The sequence below is a fragment of the Moschus berezovskii genome, chromosome 7, assembly GCF_049115385.1.
Source record: "Moschus berezovskii isolate FMDL1 chromosome 7, NW_MosBer_1.0, whole genome shotgun sequence".
NCBI classification, from domain to species: domain Eukaryota; kingdom Metazoa; phylum Chordata; class Mammalia; order Artiodactyla; family Moschidae; genus Moschus; species Moschus berezovskii.
The window spans coordinates 107083664-107102940 of NC_142466.1; the positions used below are offsets into that span (position 1 = coordinate 107083664).

At 45.1% G+C, this 19277-nt stretch overlaps 1 protein-coding gene across 1 annotated transcript; it reads right to left on the reverse strand.

The window, feature by feature from the left end:
* Positions 1–399: 399 nt before the first annotated feature.
* On the reverse strand, positions 400–15040 carry TXN (thioredoxin). The gene is made up of 5 exons (XM_055427565.2): positions 14883–15040; positions 10161–10265; positions 9656–9715; positions 1042–1107; positions 400–607 (listed from the first exon to the last, which is right to left on the reverse strand). The coding sequence occupies exons 1-5, from the start codon at positions 14904–14906 to the stop codon at positions 545–547; spliced, it is 318 nt and encodes a 105-aa protein (XP_055283540.2). The 5' UTR covers positions 14907–15040; the 3' UTR covers positions 400–544.
* Positions 15041–19277: the final 4237 nt, after the last annotated feature.

Below are 19277 nucleotides of genomic sequence, written 5' to 3' on the forward strand. Positions count from 1 at the left end.
AACCACCTATGAAAAATTCCTAACTGGTAATAGGACTCTGTTACCAAAGTTGGCAGCTCATTGTAACCTGAGACAGGAAATCTCAAATCAGAGATAAAAATTCCTTCATGGGCAGACATCAATTTTGGTCATAAGGATCATTCAGAGAACACAGGAGATATAAAATACTTTCTCTGTGCATAAGTTAAAAAAAAAACAAAACAGAATTTTAACATACTACTGTTATCTGTGCATTGCCCCCAATAAGATTTTTCTAGAAATACACAAAAAAACCTTAAACCAGTGGCCTACAAGTTTACCAAAAAAGAATCAAGAACATATGAAAGTAACTAGGACATTAAATACCATCAAATGGCCAGTTTTCATTTATTTTGAAAACTAGGTAAAGACATGAGACAGTTTTAAAAAGTGTAGAGTTAATATTTTATTGTCACTAATCAGATGGCAGTAAGGTATATAATCTTCATACTTGATCTTTCGTGTAAATAAAAAAAAATTACAAGTTTAAACAGCCAGGGGCTGGTCATGTCTTCAGAAAACATGATTAGATTAATTCATTAATGGTGGCTTCAAGTTTTTCCTTATTAGCTCCAGAAAATTCACCCACCTGTTGAGAGAATATTGAATTGCCATTAGATGTAGCACTGCATCCCTATTTTGTGTAGCAGATATGACCAAAGAATGGGTCTGGGGAAGACAGGAAGTATATACTTATTTAAAATTTACACCCATGGATAACACTCAGTTAACTTTAAAAACAACAACAACAAAAACCCACCCTCAAAAGTCAAGGCTCAATTTTTCTACACAAATACCTCTAAACAAAGATAAATGCACTGTGATATAAATATGAAGTACCAATCACAGGGATTAATCAGCAAATCCCTGTGACTTAACAGAGATTAATTAACGATGAGATGTCTCATAATGTACTTAATGAAGAATGACACATTTATATATTCATGAAAGGCAAGTCGCTTATTTGTTTATATGCCACGCTAGCCTATTACCCAGATGGTTTTCAAGGTCAGGTGTACCTACCTTCTGTCCCTTTTTAAAAAACTGGAAGGTTGGCATGCATTTGACTTCACACTCTGCAGCAACATCCTGAGGGGAAGAAAGGTATAGCAAGAAGATAAAAACAAGACTGAGTATTGGGCGCTGGCACCTGTGACCTAAAACCAGATTCTTTTTCCTCTCACATACCCAGAACTCAACATTAGGGCTTTGTGTCAATGTTTATATGCCTAAACAATGATACAGTGGCACAAAAGCCAAATTGGTTATATTCGCAATTAAAATTTTAAAATATGTACTCTCATCTTTGAGAGATACTGTGGGCTGCCGTCTATGGGGTCGCACAGAGTCGGACACGACTGAAGCGACTTAGCAGCAGCAGCAGCCTCAGATACTATACATAACAGTTTTACAGAATTATTCTGTTTTCTTGAAGTGAAACACATAAATGATGATCATAGGCTAAAGTTCAGAGTTAGCGAGAGGGACAACTTGTTTACAAAGGACTTGTTCAAGAAGAAAGTCATGGTAACCTACAGGACAGCTCCACATAGACTTTTCTGCTTTTACCACCCGTCACTCTCCACACTGTATTCACACCAGGTTTGCGGGGGGGAAGCGGGGGGGGGGAAGAGTCCATGAAAATGTTTTGGACTAGAGTTTCAAGTGAACAGGTCCATTAGGGATTCAAAACATCAGTTCAGCACTCAAATAGGGAAAGAAATGCAGAAGGAACTATGCACTCTTAACTGCGTGGTTAGCAAAAGCTATGAAGAACAGCAACCAAGAAGGCAGAAAGAACCCTGAGAAGCAGATCACAGAAACCAAAGAACTTTCACAGGAAAGCAAGGTTGGTAACACCATGGCATCTTCTAGTCAGGGATCTGGCAATGAGGAACAGAGGAGTTAAAAAGGGAGCAGCCCCAAGACTGAGCCACCAGTCAACGGAAGCAGCCTAACTTCACCTCTGAGACTGGAAGAAAAGTGTGGTTTTACATCTTTAGGAAATTGCATGTGTACTGTTGCTAGTTTGGGCAGGAAGGCGGGCAGACAACTACGGTTCTCCTGATAACCTTTTTCTTTAAACACTGCACACCAAGCAGCACAGGGCAGTAAAGGCTGCAATAAAATGGCTAGTAACGTACAAGGCAATGGCAAGCCACTCCAGTACTCTTGCCTAGAAAATCCCATGGATGGAGGAGCCTGGTAGGCTGCAGTCCGTGGGGTCGCTAAGGGTCGGATACGACTGAGCAACTTCACTTTCACACATTGGAGAAGGAAATGGCAACCCACTCCAGTGTTCTTGCCTGGAGAATCCCAGGGACGGGGGGAGCCTGGTGGGCTTCCGTCTATGGGGTCGCACAGAGTCGGACACGACTGAAGTGACTTAGCAGTAGCAGCAACGTACTGAATGCCTTGTATATTCCAGGCACCAAATACTTACTGAAAGCAAGAGTTATATGGAAATTAGCAAGAACATTTGTTTAAAACCAAAATGAAGATCATAACATTTTAATTGTACCAATTCCAGTAATTCAGGATGAAAAATGGGATGGAGAGTTGACAGGAAGATAGTGAGCTGCACATGTCAAAGTTCAGGACCTTGAGGGTGAGTAATCAGGAGACCAGGCTTCCCAGATGGTGCTCGTGGTAAAGAACCCACCTGCCAAGGCGGGAGACATAAGAGATGTGGGTTCGCGCCCTGGATTCAGAAGGTACCCTGGAGGACGACATGGTAACCCACGCCAGTATTCTTGCCTGGAGAATCCCATGGACAGAAGAGCCTGGCGGGCTATAGTCCATAGGGTCGCATAGAATTGGACACGACTGAGCAACTTAGCAGGCATGAACAACCAGGAGACCTGAAGATGACTAGTTAGAAGGGCAGGGGGACTGGTTTAGCTAAAAGATTAAACAATGGTTGTCTATAGGATGAATCTGGTCCAGATAGGTTGCTTGGTTCATGTAAGTGCTTTTAAAAAAAATCTCTGAACTGCTTGAAAATTTGGGGACACTGGCTGGCTTCTCCCAGCACTGGAAAAGCAGCTGTTTACTGCAGTTCCCTCACTCTTAAGTCGCCAGGTGGATATCATATTTTATGCAAGCAGTTGGCAGAAGCCTCAGAAGAGGTGGGTTTTAGAAGGGCAATGGGGTTGAAATGGTGAGCCACCCTCTCCACGACTTCTAATCAGAGAAACATACAGGTGTCATAACTGACCTTCATCACCTACGAGAGCATGAGCATGCAAGACAGCAGGACTTGGAGATAAGGAAGATGGGGCAGAAGGACCTCGAGCTCACCTCCTCTCCTGAGCACGTCAGAACCACAACTAGCTGCTGAACATAACCATCAAGAAAGACTGGAAGCTACCAAAAAAGATATTCTCCATCCAAAGACAATAGGGCTTGGACACTGATCACAACTTTCAGGGGAGAAAGCTAATCCCAAAGCTTTATGAGCAGAAAACACAGGGTCCCAATCAATGGAAATGATAGTCTCATTCCTGTTCTCAGATTCTGGATACCTCACCCTGTCAGAGCCTGGCACTCCTGCATTGATACAACTGCCTAACTTAAAATAAGCTAAGTCGTGAAAACACTAATGCTTCTGAGAAAGCTTCCGAGTGTTTTAATCATGTTCATAGGTTTTATGTCTTAAAATTGCAGTCTAAGTCTTTACATGATAAATTTTTAAAGCATAAAGAATTCTCTCACTGGGTATGAAAGTGATATTACACTGTTCTTCAATCCCTATCCATGAAAGTAAGAGCTGCTAAGGGAATGAGAATATTCATTTTAAAGCCCCTAGATACACCTGGTTAAACTACTTCGCAATTCGAATGTATCAGTTTATCAGTATGTATCATGATTTTTGACATCCAGTTTGACTTTTCATATAATCAGATCCACCAGCCCTTCCCTACTCCAATCATTGAAAGCATGGGCTTTACTGGATTTTTAATGACCTCAGTAAAGACCAGTTGTTGTTTACTTGCTAAGTTGTGTATGACTCTTTGCAACCCCATGGACTGTATCCCGCCAGGCTCCTCTGTCCATGGGTTTCTCCAGGCAAGAATACTGGAGTGGGTTGCCATTTCTTTTCCAGAGGATCTCCTAACCCAGGGATCAATGTTGCATCTCCTGCACTGGCAGGCAGATTCTTTACAACTGAGCCACCAGAGAAGCCCCAAAAGGTTAATAGTCCGTAACTAATATTTGATCTCTGTTACCTCTGTGAATGTTTTACTTTTTTTTTGTTTTCTATTACTTGTTCTATGCACTAATTTGCCCATTCCTGTGGGGATTTGAAAAGACACACACTCTTTACACACTCTTTAAAATTAAGGAGTTACTGTTGCAGTTTTAAAAATATCCTTTATCCTGAGTTGATCACTTCCCTCATTTAAAAACAGAAAGCTAGCCAATCCCTAATGGCACCCCAAATTCCTGCCATTAAAAAAAAAAAAAAAACAATCTGGAATTTATGTAGTTACAGCATAATCAGGATACACAACTCTTTCCTCATTACCCTAAAGCCTCCTCAGTGGCTCCTTTATGGTCAAACCCTGTCCCAGCCCAGCCCACCCCTGATCTGTTCTCCATCACCACAGGTTTACCCAATCTCAGCTTTTTAATTAGTTTTTACTAGTTAAGTGTAACAGGGCTTCCCAGGTGGCTCAATGGTAAAGAATCTGCCTGCCAATGCAGGAGTTGCAGGTTCAATCCCTGGGTTGGGAAGATCCCCTGGAGGAAAAACGGCAACCCACTCCAGTATTCTTGCCTAGAGAATACCATGGACGGAGGAGATTGGCAGGATACAGTCCACAGGGTTACAAACTAGTTGGAAATGACTGAGCACACTTGTACTAAGTGAAACAAGGCTACATTTTACCTTATTAAGTTTCTTTTGGTCGCTCTGAGTCTGACACGACTGAGCGACTTCACTTTCCCTTTTCACTTTCATGCACTGGAGAAGGAAATGGCAACCCACTCCAGTGTTCTTGGAGAATCCCAGGGACGGGGGAGCCTGGTGGGCTGCCGTCTATGGGGTCACACAGAGTCGGACACGACTGAAGTGACTTAGCAGCAGCAGCAGCAGCTTAGCATTTTGTCCCATGGGGTACAGTGGTAAAGAATCTGTCTGCCAATGCAGGAGACACGAGAGGTGGGTTCAAGCCCTTGGTCAGGGAGATCCCCTGGAGAAGGAAATGAAATCCTACTCCAGTATTCTTGCCTGGAAAATCCCAAGACAGGGAAGGGCTACACTGGTGGGCTGCAGTCCATGGGGTCACAAAGAGTTGGACACTACTAAGCAACTGAGCACCGAGGACCCAAATCCCTTCAAACCTGCTCTTGTCACCTGTTATTAACTCACTCCTGGCTGTTCTAATCAAAATGGAGACACATGGCATTCTAAGTTACTTTGTTTCTTTTATCTTACAAGTATCATACTCTGCAGAGCTGGGAGTCTGCTCTTGAGGAAATAACATCAGCCTATGATTTGCAAAAGTAGTATTCGCACTTTGCTATGCATACAGAGTTGTTTTGTATGTATACCACATTATATGTCCATGCCTTCTGACTGTCCACATTTGAATTTATTACACCTGAAAGATAATCTCTTCCAGCTCAAGTGTTTAGAGATTCTTCTATTAAAACTAGGTGCTGTTTGCCCCCCAAATACTATAAACATTAAGTGCCCTGGGTTGGGAGTTTATGGACAGCAATTATCTGCATAAAAAGTATAAAAAAATATTTATTCCTAAAACATTCCATCTATGATATGATCTAATGTTCAAAATGATGATATCCCTATTATCCTTCATCTGCATTCTTTTAGAGCCAAAATGAGGAGATGGTTTTATCTACAGTGTTCCAGAGCAACCAGACGATCCACTCCTGGAATCTGTAAATTCCATGGGGAATAATTTGTGGAATGACAATGAACTGCATTACCTCCCTTCTAATTCTGCTGACTGACCAGGTGTGTAGGAACAGACAGACTGTTACTGTGTGTATGGGACAACCTAGAGCTCTGGAATTCAGTTTTTAATGCTGCAAAAGGCTGATAAGGCTATTTAGATGGCAGAGTAGTAGTTAGTAAGAGTATGAAAAAAACCATGTTACTCAAAGTGAAAGATCAGCTTATGAGAAGGTCATTTTACGGTCTAGACACTTTGAGGGAGACGATGAGGATGCCAACCAGGCCTAAAGGAGGGGCTGTCACATGGACACCTTGGCCTGGTCCGCGCACCTACTTCCCAGAGGTTCTGGTCTGAGGCAGACAGCATCTGCCCTGGGCCAGGCACAGGACTATAGGGGCAAAACCTCCAGGCTCTGCCTCTGACCTTTCTTCTGCGCTGCAGTTTCATCACCTGTGCAGTGGGGGTGCTGATAAAAACACTTCTCCTGGTTACTGTTTGGATGAAATGACATAATACAGGTAGAGGGCTTAGCGCAGCATCTAGTATGTGTTCAGTTCAGTTCAGTCACTCAGTTGTGTCCAACTCTCCACGACCCCATGAATCACAGCACGCCAGGCCTCCCTGTCCATCACCAACTCCCGGAGTTCACTCAAACTCATGTCCATCGAGTCGGTGATGCCATCCAGCCATCTCATTCTCTGTCGTCCCTGTCTCCTCCCGCCCCCAATCCTTCCCTAGTATGTGTTGCTGCTGCTGCTGCTGCTGCTGCTAAGTCACTTCAGTCGTGTCCGACTCTTCACGACCCCATGGACTGCAGCCTACCAGGCTCCTCCGTCCTTGGGATTTTCCAGGCAAGAGTACTGGAGTGGGCTGCCATTGCCTTCTCCTAGTATGTGTTAGTACTTCCAAATAAAAATGTATTCACTTGATGTCTGATAGGATTAGAACCAGTTTCTCTAGTCCTTTCCAGGTGCCATTTGTACCTGGCTAAAGTGACCAGATTAAGAGAAAAAACATTAGGTTAAAACAGGGAGCAAGATTTTTTCACAAACACATACTGTCTGCTCTTACTTAAAAAACCCAAGACACATCAGAATAACTGTACTTGACAACCATATAGATTCCTTCATTCTATACCTATTTCTGCTTCACTGACTGTGCCAAAGCCTTTGACTGTGTGGATCACAACAAACTGTGGAACATTCTGAAAGAGATGGGAATACCAGACCACCTGACCTGCCTCTTGAGAAACCTGTATGCAGGTCAGGAAGCAAGTTAGAACTGGACATGGAACAACAGACTGGTTCCAAATAGGAAAAGGAGTACGTCAGGGCTGTATATTGTCACCTTGCTTATTTAACTTATATGCAGAGTACATCATGAGGAACGCTGGGCTGAAAGAAGCACAAGATGGAATCAAGATTGCCGGGAGAAATATCAATAACCTCAGATATGCAGATGACACCGCCCTTATGGCAGAAAGTGAAGAGGAACTAAAAAGCCTCTTGATTAAAGTGAAAGAGGAGAGTGAAAAAGTTGGCTTGAAGCTCAACATTCAGAAAACTAAGATCATGGCATCTGGTCCCATCACTTCATGGGAAATAGGTGGGGAAACAGTGGAAATAGTAGCTGACTTTATTTTTTTGGGCTCAAAATCACTGCAGATGCTGACTTCAGCCATGAAGTTAAAAGACGCTTACTCCTTGGAAGGAAAGTTATGACCAACCTAGATAGCATATTAAAAAGCACAGACATTACTTTGCCAACCAAGGTCTGTCTAGTCAAGGCTATGGTTTTTCCAGTGGTCATGTATGGATGTGAGAGTTGGACTGTGAAGAAAGCTGATCGCCGAAGAACTGATGCTTTTGAACTGTGGTGCTGGAGAAGACTCTTGAGAGTCCTGTGGACTGCAAGGAGATCCAACCAGTCGATTCTAAAGGAGATCAGTCCTGGGTGTTCATTGGAAGGACTGATGCTAAAGCTGAAACTCCAATACTTTGGCCACCTCATGCGACGAGTTGACTCACTGGAAAAGACTCTGATGCTGGGAGGGATTGGGGGCGGGAGGAGAAGGGGACGACAGAGAATGAGATGGCTGGATGGCATCACCGACTCAATGGACATGAGTTTGAGTGAACTCCGGGAGTTGGTGATGGACAGGGAGGCCTGGTGTGCTGTGATTCATGGGGTTGCAAAGAGTCGGACACGACTGAGCGACTGAACTGACTGACTGACTAATACCTACCGTAACCCAACAGGTGTGCTATGTAAAGGGGAAACAAAGGTAAGACAAGGTCTCGGATTCAGAAAAACTGACAGACCATAATGAAGCACAGAAACAAAGATCAGTATGGTAAGAGCTAAGCTCGCTGAGAGCTTATCACGCTCCAGGGCCCGCTCTGAACACTCACAGGTCTTATAAGATGCTGACAACTACCTTATGATGCTGCATCAACATTGTGATTTTACAGAGGCTCAGCCTGAGGCACAGAACAGAGCTTTACCAAGCACACACAGCTAACAAGGGACATGATCCTCCCATCCCACAACACTGAATCCAAGAAAAAGAAGGGTAGAACACACCAGGGGAACACAGAGGAAGGGAACTAACCCAATCTGGGCATGAGTGAGTGAAATCGCTCAGTCGTGTCCGGCTCTTTGCGACCCAGTGGACTGTAGCCCACCAGGCTCTTCCATCCATGGGATTCTCCAGGCAAGAATACTGGAGTGGGGCAGCAACTAGAGAATTCCTGGAGAGGATGTGTAATTTATGTCCAGGAGTGTGTCCGGCAAGAGATGAGAAATGTGCTGGGAATAAGCAATGCAGTACAGGGTGGAGCCCACAGGCTTCGGAAGTACTGCCACATCCCCCTTTTTAAAGACCCTTCTGGACCTTTAGAATTTCCATGTTTGCTCAGTGAATAAGCAACCTTACAAAGCTGGTAGGGCAGGTGTTAAGATGTGCTCATAGACAACGGAACCAAAGCTCAAAGGAGACAAGGCTGAGCCTAAAGCAGAAGTCACTGGCCCAGGACTGGAACCAGGTCTAGCACCCTTGTTGCCACTTGGTACCTAGCCCACTCTTGTCCCTCTGAGGTTTGGTGAACATGCCCACACACATTTAAATCCCAGCTCTGCTACTTACTGTAACTCTATGGCCAACCTGTTTGTTTTCCCATCTGTAAAATGGGCAATATGACAGGACCAAGGATTAAATGAATTCATACTTGTTAGGCTCTGAGAGGTGGTGAAGGACAGGGAGGTCTGGAGTGCTGCAGTCCACGGGGTCGCAATGAGTCGGACACAACTGAGGGACTGAGCAACAGCAATGCACATGGAACAGTCTGCCTGACCTAAAGTGTTAAGCATATTTCTTTTCTCAACTCTCTATCAAGGTATCCTGGTGTTTGGTCTTTTCAATTTCTATTTGTTGAGCATCTTGGATTGTTAGGTAGACTATGGAGGCTTTTAGAAAGAGGACTAGTAAAGTCAGGTAATAGATGCCTCAATGATTTTGTTTTAAGATGTGATATACATAGCTCCTGACAGCTAGAATTAAGCTTAAAATTGGCACAAGTACCTGTTCTTCTGAAATAACTTTTTAGCTAGGGTGGTAGTTGTAGTGTTTTTCTTATTAGAACAAGCAATGTGCAGTTCAGAGAAAAAGGGCAAGGGAAAAAGTTCAACATTATTCCAGATTTCTAGCCACATACCTGACAGTCATCCACATCTACTTCGAGGAACACCACGTTGGAATACTTTTCAGAGAGAGACTGGAGAATTAAAAAAATAAAATAAAAATCCACAAAGATTTACCACTGGGTGGTAGCAGTCAACACACTTAAGCTTCTTAAATGGAAACTTAAAAGTAGGGACTAAAGATTCAGATATTTAGACTAGGGACAGGTAAAAGCATAAAGGTCATTTTCTCTGAATCAAATTCTTCTTAGTATAAAATAATTTAGAACACTGATTTTGATTCCTGAACTTCAAGTAGGGCCCATGTTTCAACTTGAAGAAAAACAAAATCACTTAGACAACCAAATTAACTTTTGAAAGTTGTCTTCCATGGGCTGTATGTATCAAACTTAAGTTCTAAATTAAGCTGTTATGCTATGACTTTAGATGAAAGATCCAACAACAAAACCTCTTTCCTAGTGTTGTGACCACCAACCCCAAGCAAAGAGCTTACAAAAGCAGAAGCTGGTTAATACTTACATGAAAGAAAGGCTTGATCATTTTGCAAGGCCCACACCACGTGGCTGAGAAGTCAACTACTACGAGTTTCTCTCCTGCACTGTTCAAGGCTTCCTGAAAAGCATACTAAGAAGGGAGAGAGGAAAGCTGATGTTAAATTACATTTATTTCCAAAAGCCTTGATAAAATGTGACACAAAGCACAATTTGGAGGTCCTATTTTCAGGGCCTGTTTTTTAATAAAGAAAAAAAAAAGAAAACCAAGCAAATAAACTGAAGAAATCCTACTGTGGTGTATAGTGTTAGTTGCTAAGAATGAAACAAGTATGATGTATACAGTGTATCAATATTCATGTCTTCACAAATACAAAATATTATTTAGTTAATCCACATCCAAACTAAGTAAATGAAAGGAAAATAAAGACATTTGTATTAAAAGTGCTTCCACATCAAATCTAGGAATATAGTAGACATTCATTACATGCTTATTGATTGATGCAAGGAGTCACTCTTCAACTGAATGTCACAAATGCACAAAATTTTGCAACTAAAACACAAGTTGCTTTCAAAACTAAAACTTCTTGATTAAGCTAATTTTACAGGGAAACAGTGGAAACAGTGTCAGACTTTATTTTTTTGGGCTCCAAAATCACTGCGGATGCTGATTGCAGCCATGAAATTAAAAGACGCTTACTTTCCAGTGGTCATGTATGGATGTGAGAGTTGGACTGTGAAGAAAGCTGATCACCAAAGAATTGATGTTTTTGAAATGTGGTGTTGGAGAAGACTCTTGAGAGTCCCTTGGACTGCAAGGAGATCCAACCAGTTCATTCTAAAGGAGATCAGTCCTGGGTGTTCATTGGAAGGACTGATGCTAAAGCTGAAACTCCAATAGTTTGGCCACCTCATGCGAAGAGTTGACACACTGGAAAAGACTCTGATGCTGGGAGGGATTGGGGGCAGGAGGAGAAGGAGACGACAGAGAATGAGATGGCTGGATGGCATCACCAACTCGATGGATGTGAGTTTGAGTGAACTCCGGGAGTTGGTGATGGACAGGGAGGCCTGGCGTGCTGTGATTCATGGGGTCGCAAAGAGTCGGATACGACTGAGCGACTGAACTGAATAGAACCTATGTTAAAACATTCAAAAGCTCAAAAAAAAAAAACATTTCTCCACATCCTTACACTCAATTACTGTTGATTTTTAAGCATATACCCTTATATTCTTTTTAATGCAGTTTCCAGAATTGAGATCATACTCTTGATTTATCATTAATTTTTGCTTTCATCGTTGACCAACTAAAAAACTTTTAGTTCTTCATGAAGGGAATTTTGTTATTTTTCATAAGCAATGCTTGTTGAATAGAATTCCACCAGCAGAAATGATCAAGAAATTCCTCACCACCAACCTCCCTGAATAATTTACCAATGGTCTTGATACTGTAACCCTAGCAACGTAACATTCTAGTTAACTAGGGACTCATTTTTAACCACAATTAGTCAGCTGCTGCTGACCAAAGCCATGTGGCCATGAAGAGAAATCAGAACACAAACATCTATATCTGAAGTCTCAGTTTTCTTCAAGGAAAAGATGCCAGTCACATTGGTTTAATCAAAAACCAACACAACCACCCCCTTGCTTTGAAAGCTAAGAATCAGGTCAGATCTGGTCCAGTAAAGAATGAAAGTAAATAAAGCACCATTAAAAAAAATTTTTTAAGTGAATTCCTCTGAAGTTATTTCTCTAGATTTCTAATTTCTACCTCATGTTTTAGGGAAACAATTCACAAATGATGTTTCCCTGGGATGGTAGGTCATGGTTTCTGTTTGCAGTTATGCAGGTACAACCCTGCATGCAAATAAACACACCACACCATTGGGTATGACAAGGTAGGGGTGTTTAGCGGAAGGGCACACAGGGTAAAAAGTATAGAAATTATTCTTCCAAACCATCACCTATATTTTCCAGATGAATATCCTTCAAAGCCTTCCCTAATGTGATTTTTTTAGGTCAAACCAGCCATTCTTTGCTGCAAGGTCCAGGTAAGACAAGAAAATAAGGAATGACAGTGTCTGCTCAGATGAATGCATGGTTTTGTGAACATGGTTGGCTTTCAGTAAATACTGGGTTTCTGAAATTCTAGACTTTCAATCTAGAATATCTTTCAGCAATACATTTTGGCTTCACTGAACATGAGTCACACAGCCAGGTATAGGTAAGACTTCATGATAAATTTTATTCTCTCGCCACTTCAGTTTGCCTGAAACAGACATCACTTTGAAAATGAGTCAATATCATCTTACTAAGAAGCAAGCCATAATTTCTAGCCTCCAGAAACTACCAGTGAACATTGATAAAAGTCCCCATCACTGACACAAAGGTTCTGAAAACAAAACAATGCACTTATATTTGGGGCAGATAAGTAAAAGTAGCTTCCAGCATCTCTTTTCCTAAACACACCCATTCCCAAGGCAATCAACAAGCCTAAGAGTGGTTTGTAAAGCATTCAGTAAAAGTGCCTGTGTGTTCAAATTAGGAGTTCAAGAAACAGCAGTGGCCATTCTTAGAACAAACTGTTTTTTTCTTTTTCCTCACTTTTACAGTCTAGGTATCCCACTTGGATGTGAAATAGACCCCAGTGGTTCTGAACTACTAAAACCTCAGTTGTCTTGGATGACCAATGGCACCAATTTTAGTCCATCAGGATGAAAATTGAAAGTGTATTCAATATTTACAAGAAATATTCAAATCAGCTTACGTTTTGATTGACTCTGGATCATAGTTTTGAAGACCCATTGATTACAACCCCAGATCAGTGCTTTTCCTGTCACCCTCGTACATCAATGAGGGGAGGAAAGTGCCACAACTAAACAGGAAATTAAATATGACAACTAAAAATAGGAAAAGACTGAATTTTGAGAAGACTGTGCTCCAGGAATCAATCAACTTTTGGTTTGCAGTTGTATGGATTCTGAGACACATCAGCTAGACCAAACATTTTTCACTCCTTTCATGGGTTTTCAAAGGTTCTACTGAAGTCGCCAGCCTCTACAGAGGATCACCCCTTACTGCCCCCGCCCCATAGACTGTTATTGGTCATTCAGTAGATGCTGACCCCAGGCTTTCCTGTGGCTCGTGGTTAAGAACCCGCCTGCCAATACAGGAGACACGGGAAATGTGGGTTTGATCCCTGGGTTGGGAAGATTCCCTGGAGAAGCAAATGGCAACCGACTCCAGTATTCTTGCCCAGGAAATCCCATGGACAGAAAAGCCTAGTGAGCTACAGTCCATGGGGTCACAAGAGTCGACACGACTTCACGACTGAATACACAACCGATGTTGACCCTAACCTGAGGAAACAGCCTCAACGCTGTATAAAGCGTCAGTAACAGAAACATTCACTGAAGCATGGAAAACTGCCTAACATGTCCAGCAATGTCTTCAGTTATTGAAATGATTCCAAATCTTCTAATTACACAGAAAGAGTTCAGGCTAAATGAGACCACAAACACACACCTCAGAAATAAAAATGTCAATTATCTGTGGCTGCTTCTAGGAAACAGCTCTCTCTTCCCAGATTTCCTACAATGATCTTTATGTTTCTTGATCGTAAAAGGAAAAAAAGGAACCATTAACATTGAAACCTCCATTCCTCGAAGCCAACCTCAGATCTGAACCAAGTGTGGGCACTCCACTCGCCTTTCCCTGCTTTACTGGGGTGGGAAGTTTTCTCCCACTGACTTTTCTGACTCTGGATTAGCATCCATTTCTTCTGGGGGGCGGGGAGGGCGGTCACAGTACACCAGACACTCTTAGGCTCTGAATTCTCAGAGCAGGAGAGTATTAAGTTTGCAATAACTCTCGATATATGCAACACTTTTGCCTTGGGCATTTCTAAAAGGACACAACCGCCGTCGAGCACATAGCCGGGCGCGGCCGCACCCAGGGGACTCCGGGCTCCAGCGGACCCCACAGACCGAGAAAGAATCCCAGATGGGTAGGGCAGTGGAGGGCCCCTGGGCCCAGCCTTGGGGACTGAGTCATTCCAAAGCCAGCGCTGCCGGAAACACGCCCTGCGTCGCAGAAGGAGGAGTCCCGAGGGCGCGGCCCGGACTTCACTTCCTTGCCGCCACCTGGGCCACTGAAGCCGGACTCGTAGGGGTTGGGGTGGGGGTGTCTCCAGCCCGGAACCGCCCCTTTCACGCAGCTACAGCACGCGTCACCTCTACGGCCCGGCAGCCGGGGTGGGTCTCCGGCCTAGACCCGCTCCCCAGGGAGCTCACTGCACCCAAAAGCGCGGGTGGATCACGCGGCTCCAGAGGAAGGAGCCCGGGCTTTCTTCAAGAAGCCCTCCACCTCCTTGTCCAGGCCCGCGTCCGGATAAAGATGGGGGGCCTCAGGCAGACTCCTGCACCCTCCACCCGATCGCGGCTTCCCGGCAAGAGGGGTGGCGGGGCGCCGTGGAGGACTCCCGGGCGCTCTCCGCGCGCGTGCATCCTCCAGACACGCTGGGTCACCTGGACCTTGCCCTCCAGGGAAGCCTGTCCGTCTCCTCCCTTCCTCCAGGGAACGCGCCACCGTCCCGGGCGCGCCCAGGCCCGGGCTGCCCGCGGTGCCAGGCCGAGCGGCCGCGTCCCCTTCCCCGAGGGATGCGGAGGGGTGGACTGCCCACCTTCGGCCCACCGCCCACCCAGCTGCCCGGAGCTTGGTGCCGCGCCCTGGCATGCCCCGGAACGCCTACCTTGCTCTCAATCTGCTTCACCATCTTGGCAGCTGGGGGGGTCTGACGAGGGACCTGACGGTGCAAGAGATGGAAACGGATCCGAAGCGCCGGACTGAGCTTGGCCAGCGCGCAGCCCGCTTTCCCTTTATAGTAACGGGGGGCGGGGCGGGCGGGCGCGCGCGGCGTGCGTGCGGCGGGGGCGCGCCCGCTCGGGCCTCCCGCGCCCGCGCCGGCGTCAGGGCGAGGCCCCGCCTCCCGGGGGCCGCCGGGTGGGGCCGGGACCGCCGGCAGGGGCGGGGCCGGAGGGCGGGGCGGGGCCGCCGGGGGCAGTCGGGACAGCCGGCAGGGGCGGGGCCGGAGGCGGGGCGGGGCCGCCGGCAGGGGCGGGCGCGGGGCGGAGCTCCTGGGAGTCGTCTGGGCTCCAAACCGTCGGCATCGCCCACCTGTACCCCACCTGCGAGTGGGAAGGCGGGAGGGCCATCAGATGACCTATAGGGCGCATGCCGGCGGCCACCCCCTGATCGAGAGCATCACCTGGGAAGGCGCCAGCCCCAGGCCTTAATCGGACGCGCCCAGAGCAGAGCCCATTTACGGTTTCTCGGAAAGACCCGCCGTACCGCCGCCCCACAGCCTCGCGAACCGCCGCAAAATGCTGAGTAACGATAACCAGGAAGTGTCTCTTGGTGTGACCCCCCCACGCCCCCTCGCCGCCTCCTTTCCGGAATGTACCGCGACGGTTCTCCTGGTCCCTTCTTCCTGTCCTTTCACTTTCACCCAGGAACCTGCTGTTGCATCATGACACAGCAGTTCAGTGCCATTGTGAACTGACCGGGCTCTTGCCGGGTAGAGTTGATGCTGGTTGTTAAGTGCTGCGGCAGTGACACAGTTGTGACCCTGAGCAGGTGCTGAGCTCCCGGTTCCTCCGATTTCCTTACTGTAAGATGAGAATCGGGATGGTCCCTGACTCCTGCCGGTGGTGTTTTGAGGATTAAATAAAATTCCTGTAAAGTGATTAGGAGAGTACTTGACACATGGTAGGCACTCAAAAAATAGTTATAATTAAAGATGGGAGCAGTCATTAATCGTGCTTGGTGTCACGGGGGTGGGCATGCTTGAAGAGTTTATAATGGCATCAGCACTGTGTGTGTGTGTGTGTGTGTGTGTGTGTGTGTGTGTGTGTGTGTGTGTACAGAGAAGTAGGCAGTTCCTGCTGACACCGGGTTGCCTGTGGCAGGCTGGGTTTGGCAGGATTGGGCATTGTGTAAGGTGAACATGTGAAGCCAGGAGGGCAGCTGGAAGTGGACATAGGCAAGCTGTTGAGCTGGACAGGAGTGGGATGATGTGGGGCAGGAAAGCAGAGCATGAGTTTTTCAGAGGGAGCACTCTGGATGCAGCTTCGTCTAGGTGTGATCAGCTGGGATGGTGAAACAGCCCCCTGGCTTCCTTCTTTCTGGTCTTTCAGAGAGGAGGGAAGGAAAACAGAGGTTTTGATCCTCTTGTGCAAAGTTTCTAGAAGGTTGAGGAACACAACCTTCTAGATATAAGGATATAGACAAGGGACAAATTCTAAGGACAGCCCTAACAGAGGGAGGATAGGCTGGCCTGAATGCAGCAAACTTCCTGTAGAAAATAAGGACCAGTGGGGCAGAGAAGAGGCCTTAAGGAGTAGCAAGAGCATATTACATATCCTGGTTTGCTGCTGCTGTGTCTTCAGCCCAACACACATCTCAGCTTTTGGGCCTATTAGTTGGTATATTTACTTAGGAGACGACAATAAATAATTGAGCTGTAGGAAACAGAGGTACAGATACCCATTGACTATCGAAACCTCTCCCAGTTGACACCTCTTTAAGGACCTTTCCAATGTCCAGGACCAATATGGGGGGATACGGGGGATGCTACAATTATAGGGTACAGGTAACTGAGAGTCTAGCACGTGCATTAAAAGCCTGGACTTTGCAATTAGATTCTCTGTCCTCGTCCCCACTTTACCATTTAGTGGCTGGGTAACTCTAGACAAGTTTAAACAGTCTCTGCCTCAGTTTCTTTATCTATAAAGTGGATACAATAATACCTCCATGCTATTAGAAGGGTCAAGTGAGCTAAAATACATGTAAAGTGCTTAGAACCATGCCTGGTACACAGTGGTGGTGGTGGTGTAGTTGCTGAGTCGTGTCCAACTCTTTGTGACTCCATGGACTGTGGCCTGCCAGGCTCCTCTGTCCATGGGATTTTCCAGGCAAGAATACTGGAGTGGGCTGCCATTTCCTTTTCCACTGGTACAGAGTAAGTGCTATATAAACTATGATTACAGGCTATTATGGAATGGTGACATCCCTGTGGCAGAGGTGGAAGGCAAGACTGTAAAACAGGTGTCAAAGTCTTAAGTGAATTAAGTTATCAGGAAATTCATAATGAAGACTAGGCTCTATAACATGAATCTCAAAGGAAAAGGATTCTCTTCCTTCGGAGGGTAAAAAAAATATAGATTAAAGAGGAAGGTCTCCTGTTTACAAGCTCATGGGACACTCACGTCCTTAGTATTTCAGTTGGGACAAGGTGGTAACATTCTGTGGGGAGAGGGAGGTGCAGGGGAATTATTGGGACAGCCAGTAAGGGAGGATCTGTTTGTGCAGAAAGGTAGAGGTGAGAAGACAGAAAGGGTGATGAAGGCCTTCACTTGGGGGAGCGGGGGTTGGTTCTGTGTATTAGTCAGAACTCTCAGGTGTAAGGAGAAATTCCAGTTCAAAGTAAAAAGAATTAGTAACTCATTCAACTCCAGGGGCTTAAAGATGTCACAAGAGCACCACAGCTGTTTCATTCTCAGTGGGTTCTCCACCTAATATGAGACTCACCCCTCCAGGCTTAGGTCCCTACTGATTTAGTGTCCTGGAAGAAAGGGCACTCCTCTGCCTTGTTCTCGTAAGTGCCCCGGAGGCTGACTTTATTTGACTTTAGTTGGAGGGTGGAGGAGGGCGTCAGCCTTGCTTGGACCATTTGTTTCAACTAGGAGTGAGGAAAATTCGAGGGGTTGCCAGGGAAAGGAGAAATGCGCTTTGGATAGGCTAAAATGGTATTTCTTCATTGTCAAGAAGAGCAGAAATGAGTAGCTTGAGTGATGAACTTGCTTCAGGTTTCTGGGTCAGCTCAGTCTGAGTTTTCCTGGGGGACTGGAAAACTAGGTTTGCTGTCTTTGTCTAGGTTCGAATTTGAAGGAAATGCAGATCTGGGGCTTCTGAGCAAGCTTTTCTCAGATCACAGGTTTCTCTTAAGTGTGGCCCTTGACCGCATCATTCAGTACAGTTCAAGATACTTGATGATCCAGCAGATATCCGGACCACACCCGGACACATTTTATAGAACCACAATCTTCTGAGGTAGCTCCCTGGACTCTGCATTTTAAAGGATCATTCCAGGTGATTAGGTACACTAAGATTTGATAAACTTGCCCTGGGATCTCCAAAGAGAGGCCAGCAATTAGTGACGTGGAAAGACTGAGTCTAGCAAGAGAGTTGAGATGAGGACACAAAAGTGAACATGTAAGTGATCGAAAATTGAGAGTTCAAAATATAGTGGAAAAGATGGTTAAAGGAGAAGAAACAAATACAAGTGTGGAACGGTCATTCAGTACCAGACCTGGAGCTGGGTATATTGCATCATTTTTCTCAGCATCCCCTAGGAGATAGATTTAATTCTTCCCATTTTACAGAGAGGAAAATCAAGATCCGAGGAGGTCATCTGGTTACAACACATGTGCACCAATTCTTATACTCTGTTCATGAAGGAGAGGAAGTGCCAACACAGTTTTCAAGCCAGCCCATCTACAGATCTTGAAATATCCTTTATGTCACCAGTGAAAAGTATCTAACATTTGTTATGCTAATTTACACACTCTATAAGGACATTTGAATAGTTTGCAGGAATCCCCTCTAGAACATCAGTTCCTACTTAGGGATTTTCAGATGCTGATTTAAACACCCCAGGAGTAGACTCTTGATTAGGTACTTCAACTGTTAACTGTTTATATTTTTAAAACTAACAAACATATAAATACATTCCACATTTTCAATGCTAAGTATTTTCATGTAAATTTCAAATAGTATAATAACCCCTGTGAGTAGCCTACCCTCTTTACATTCCTAATCTGGTGCTATCGTCCCCTTCCTGTGTCCCATTTCACTGTGGACCTTGCTGAAACCAGCTGGATTCAGCAGCACCAATATACTGCGAATCTCTTCTCAGATATTTCTTTTGTCTTACCTGAGACTACTGCTCTTTTCAAGTGTGGGCTCTATGTATGTAGGAGCCCAGGAGGTCAAGCAAACACTTCTCCTTGCTCCTTTCAGACTCTGTTTTTCTAGAAGCCAGTGGATATCTCTATTTAAAAAAAAAGAAGAAACTTGACCTTTACCT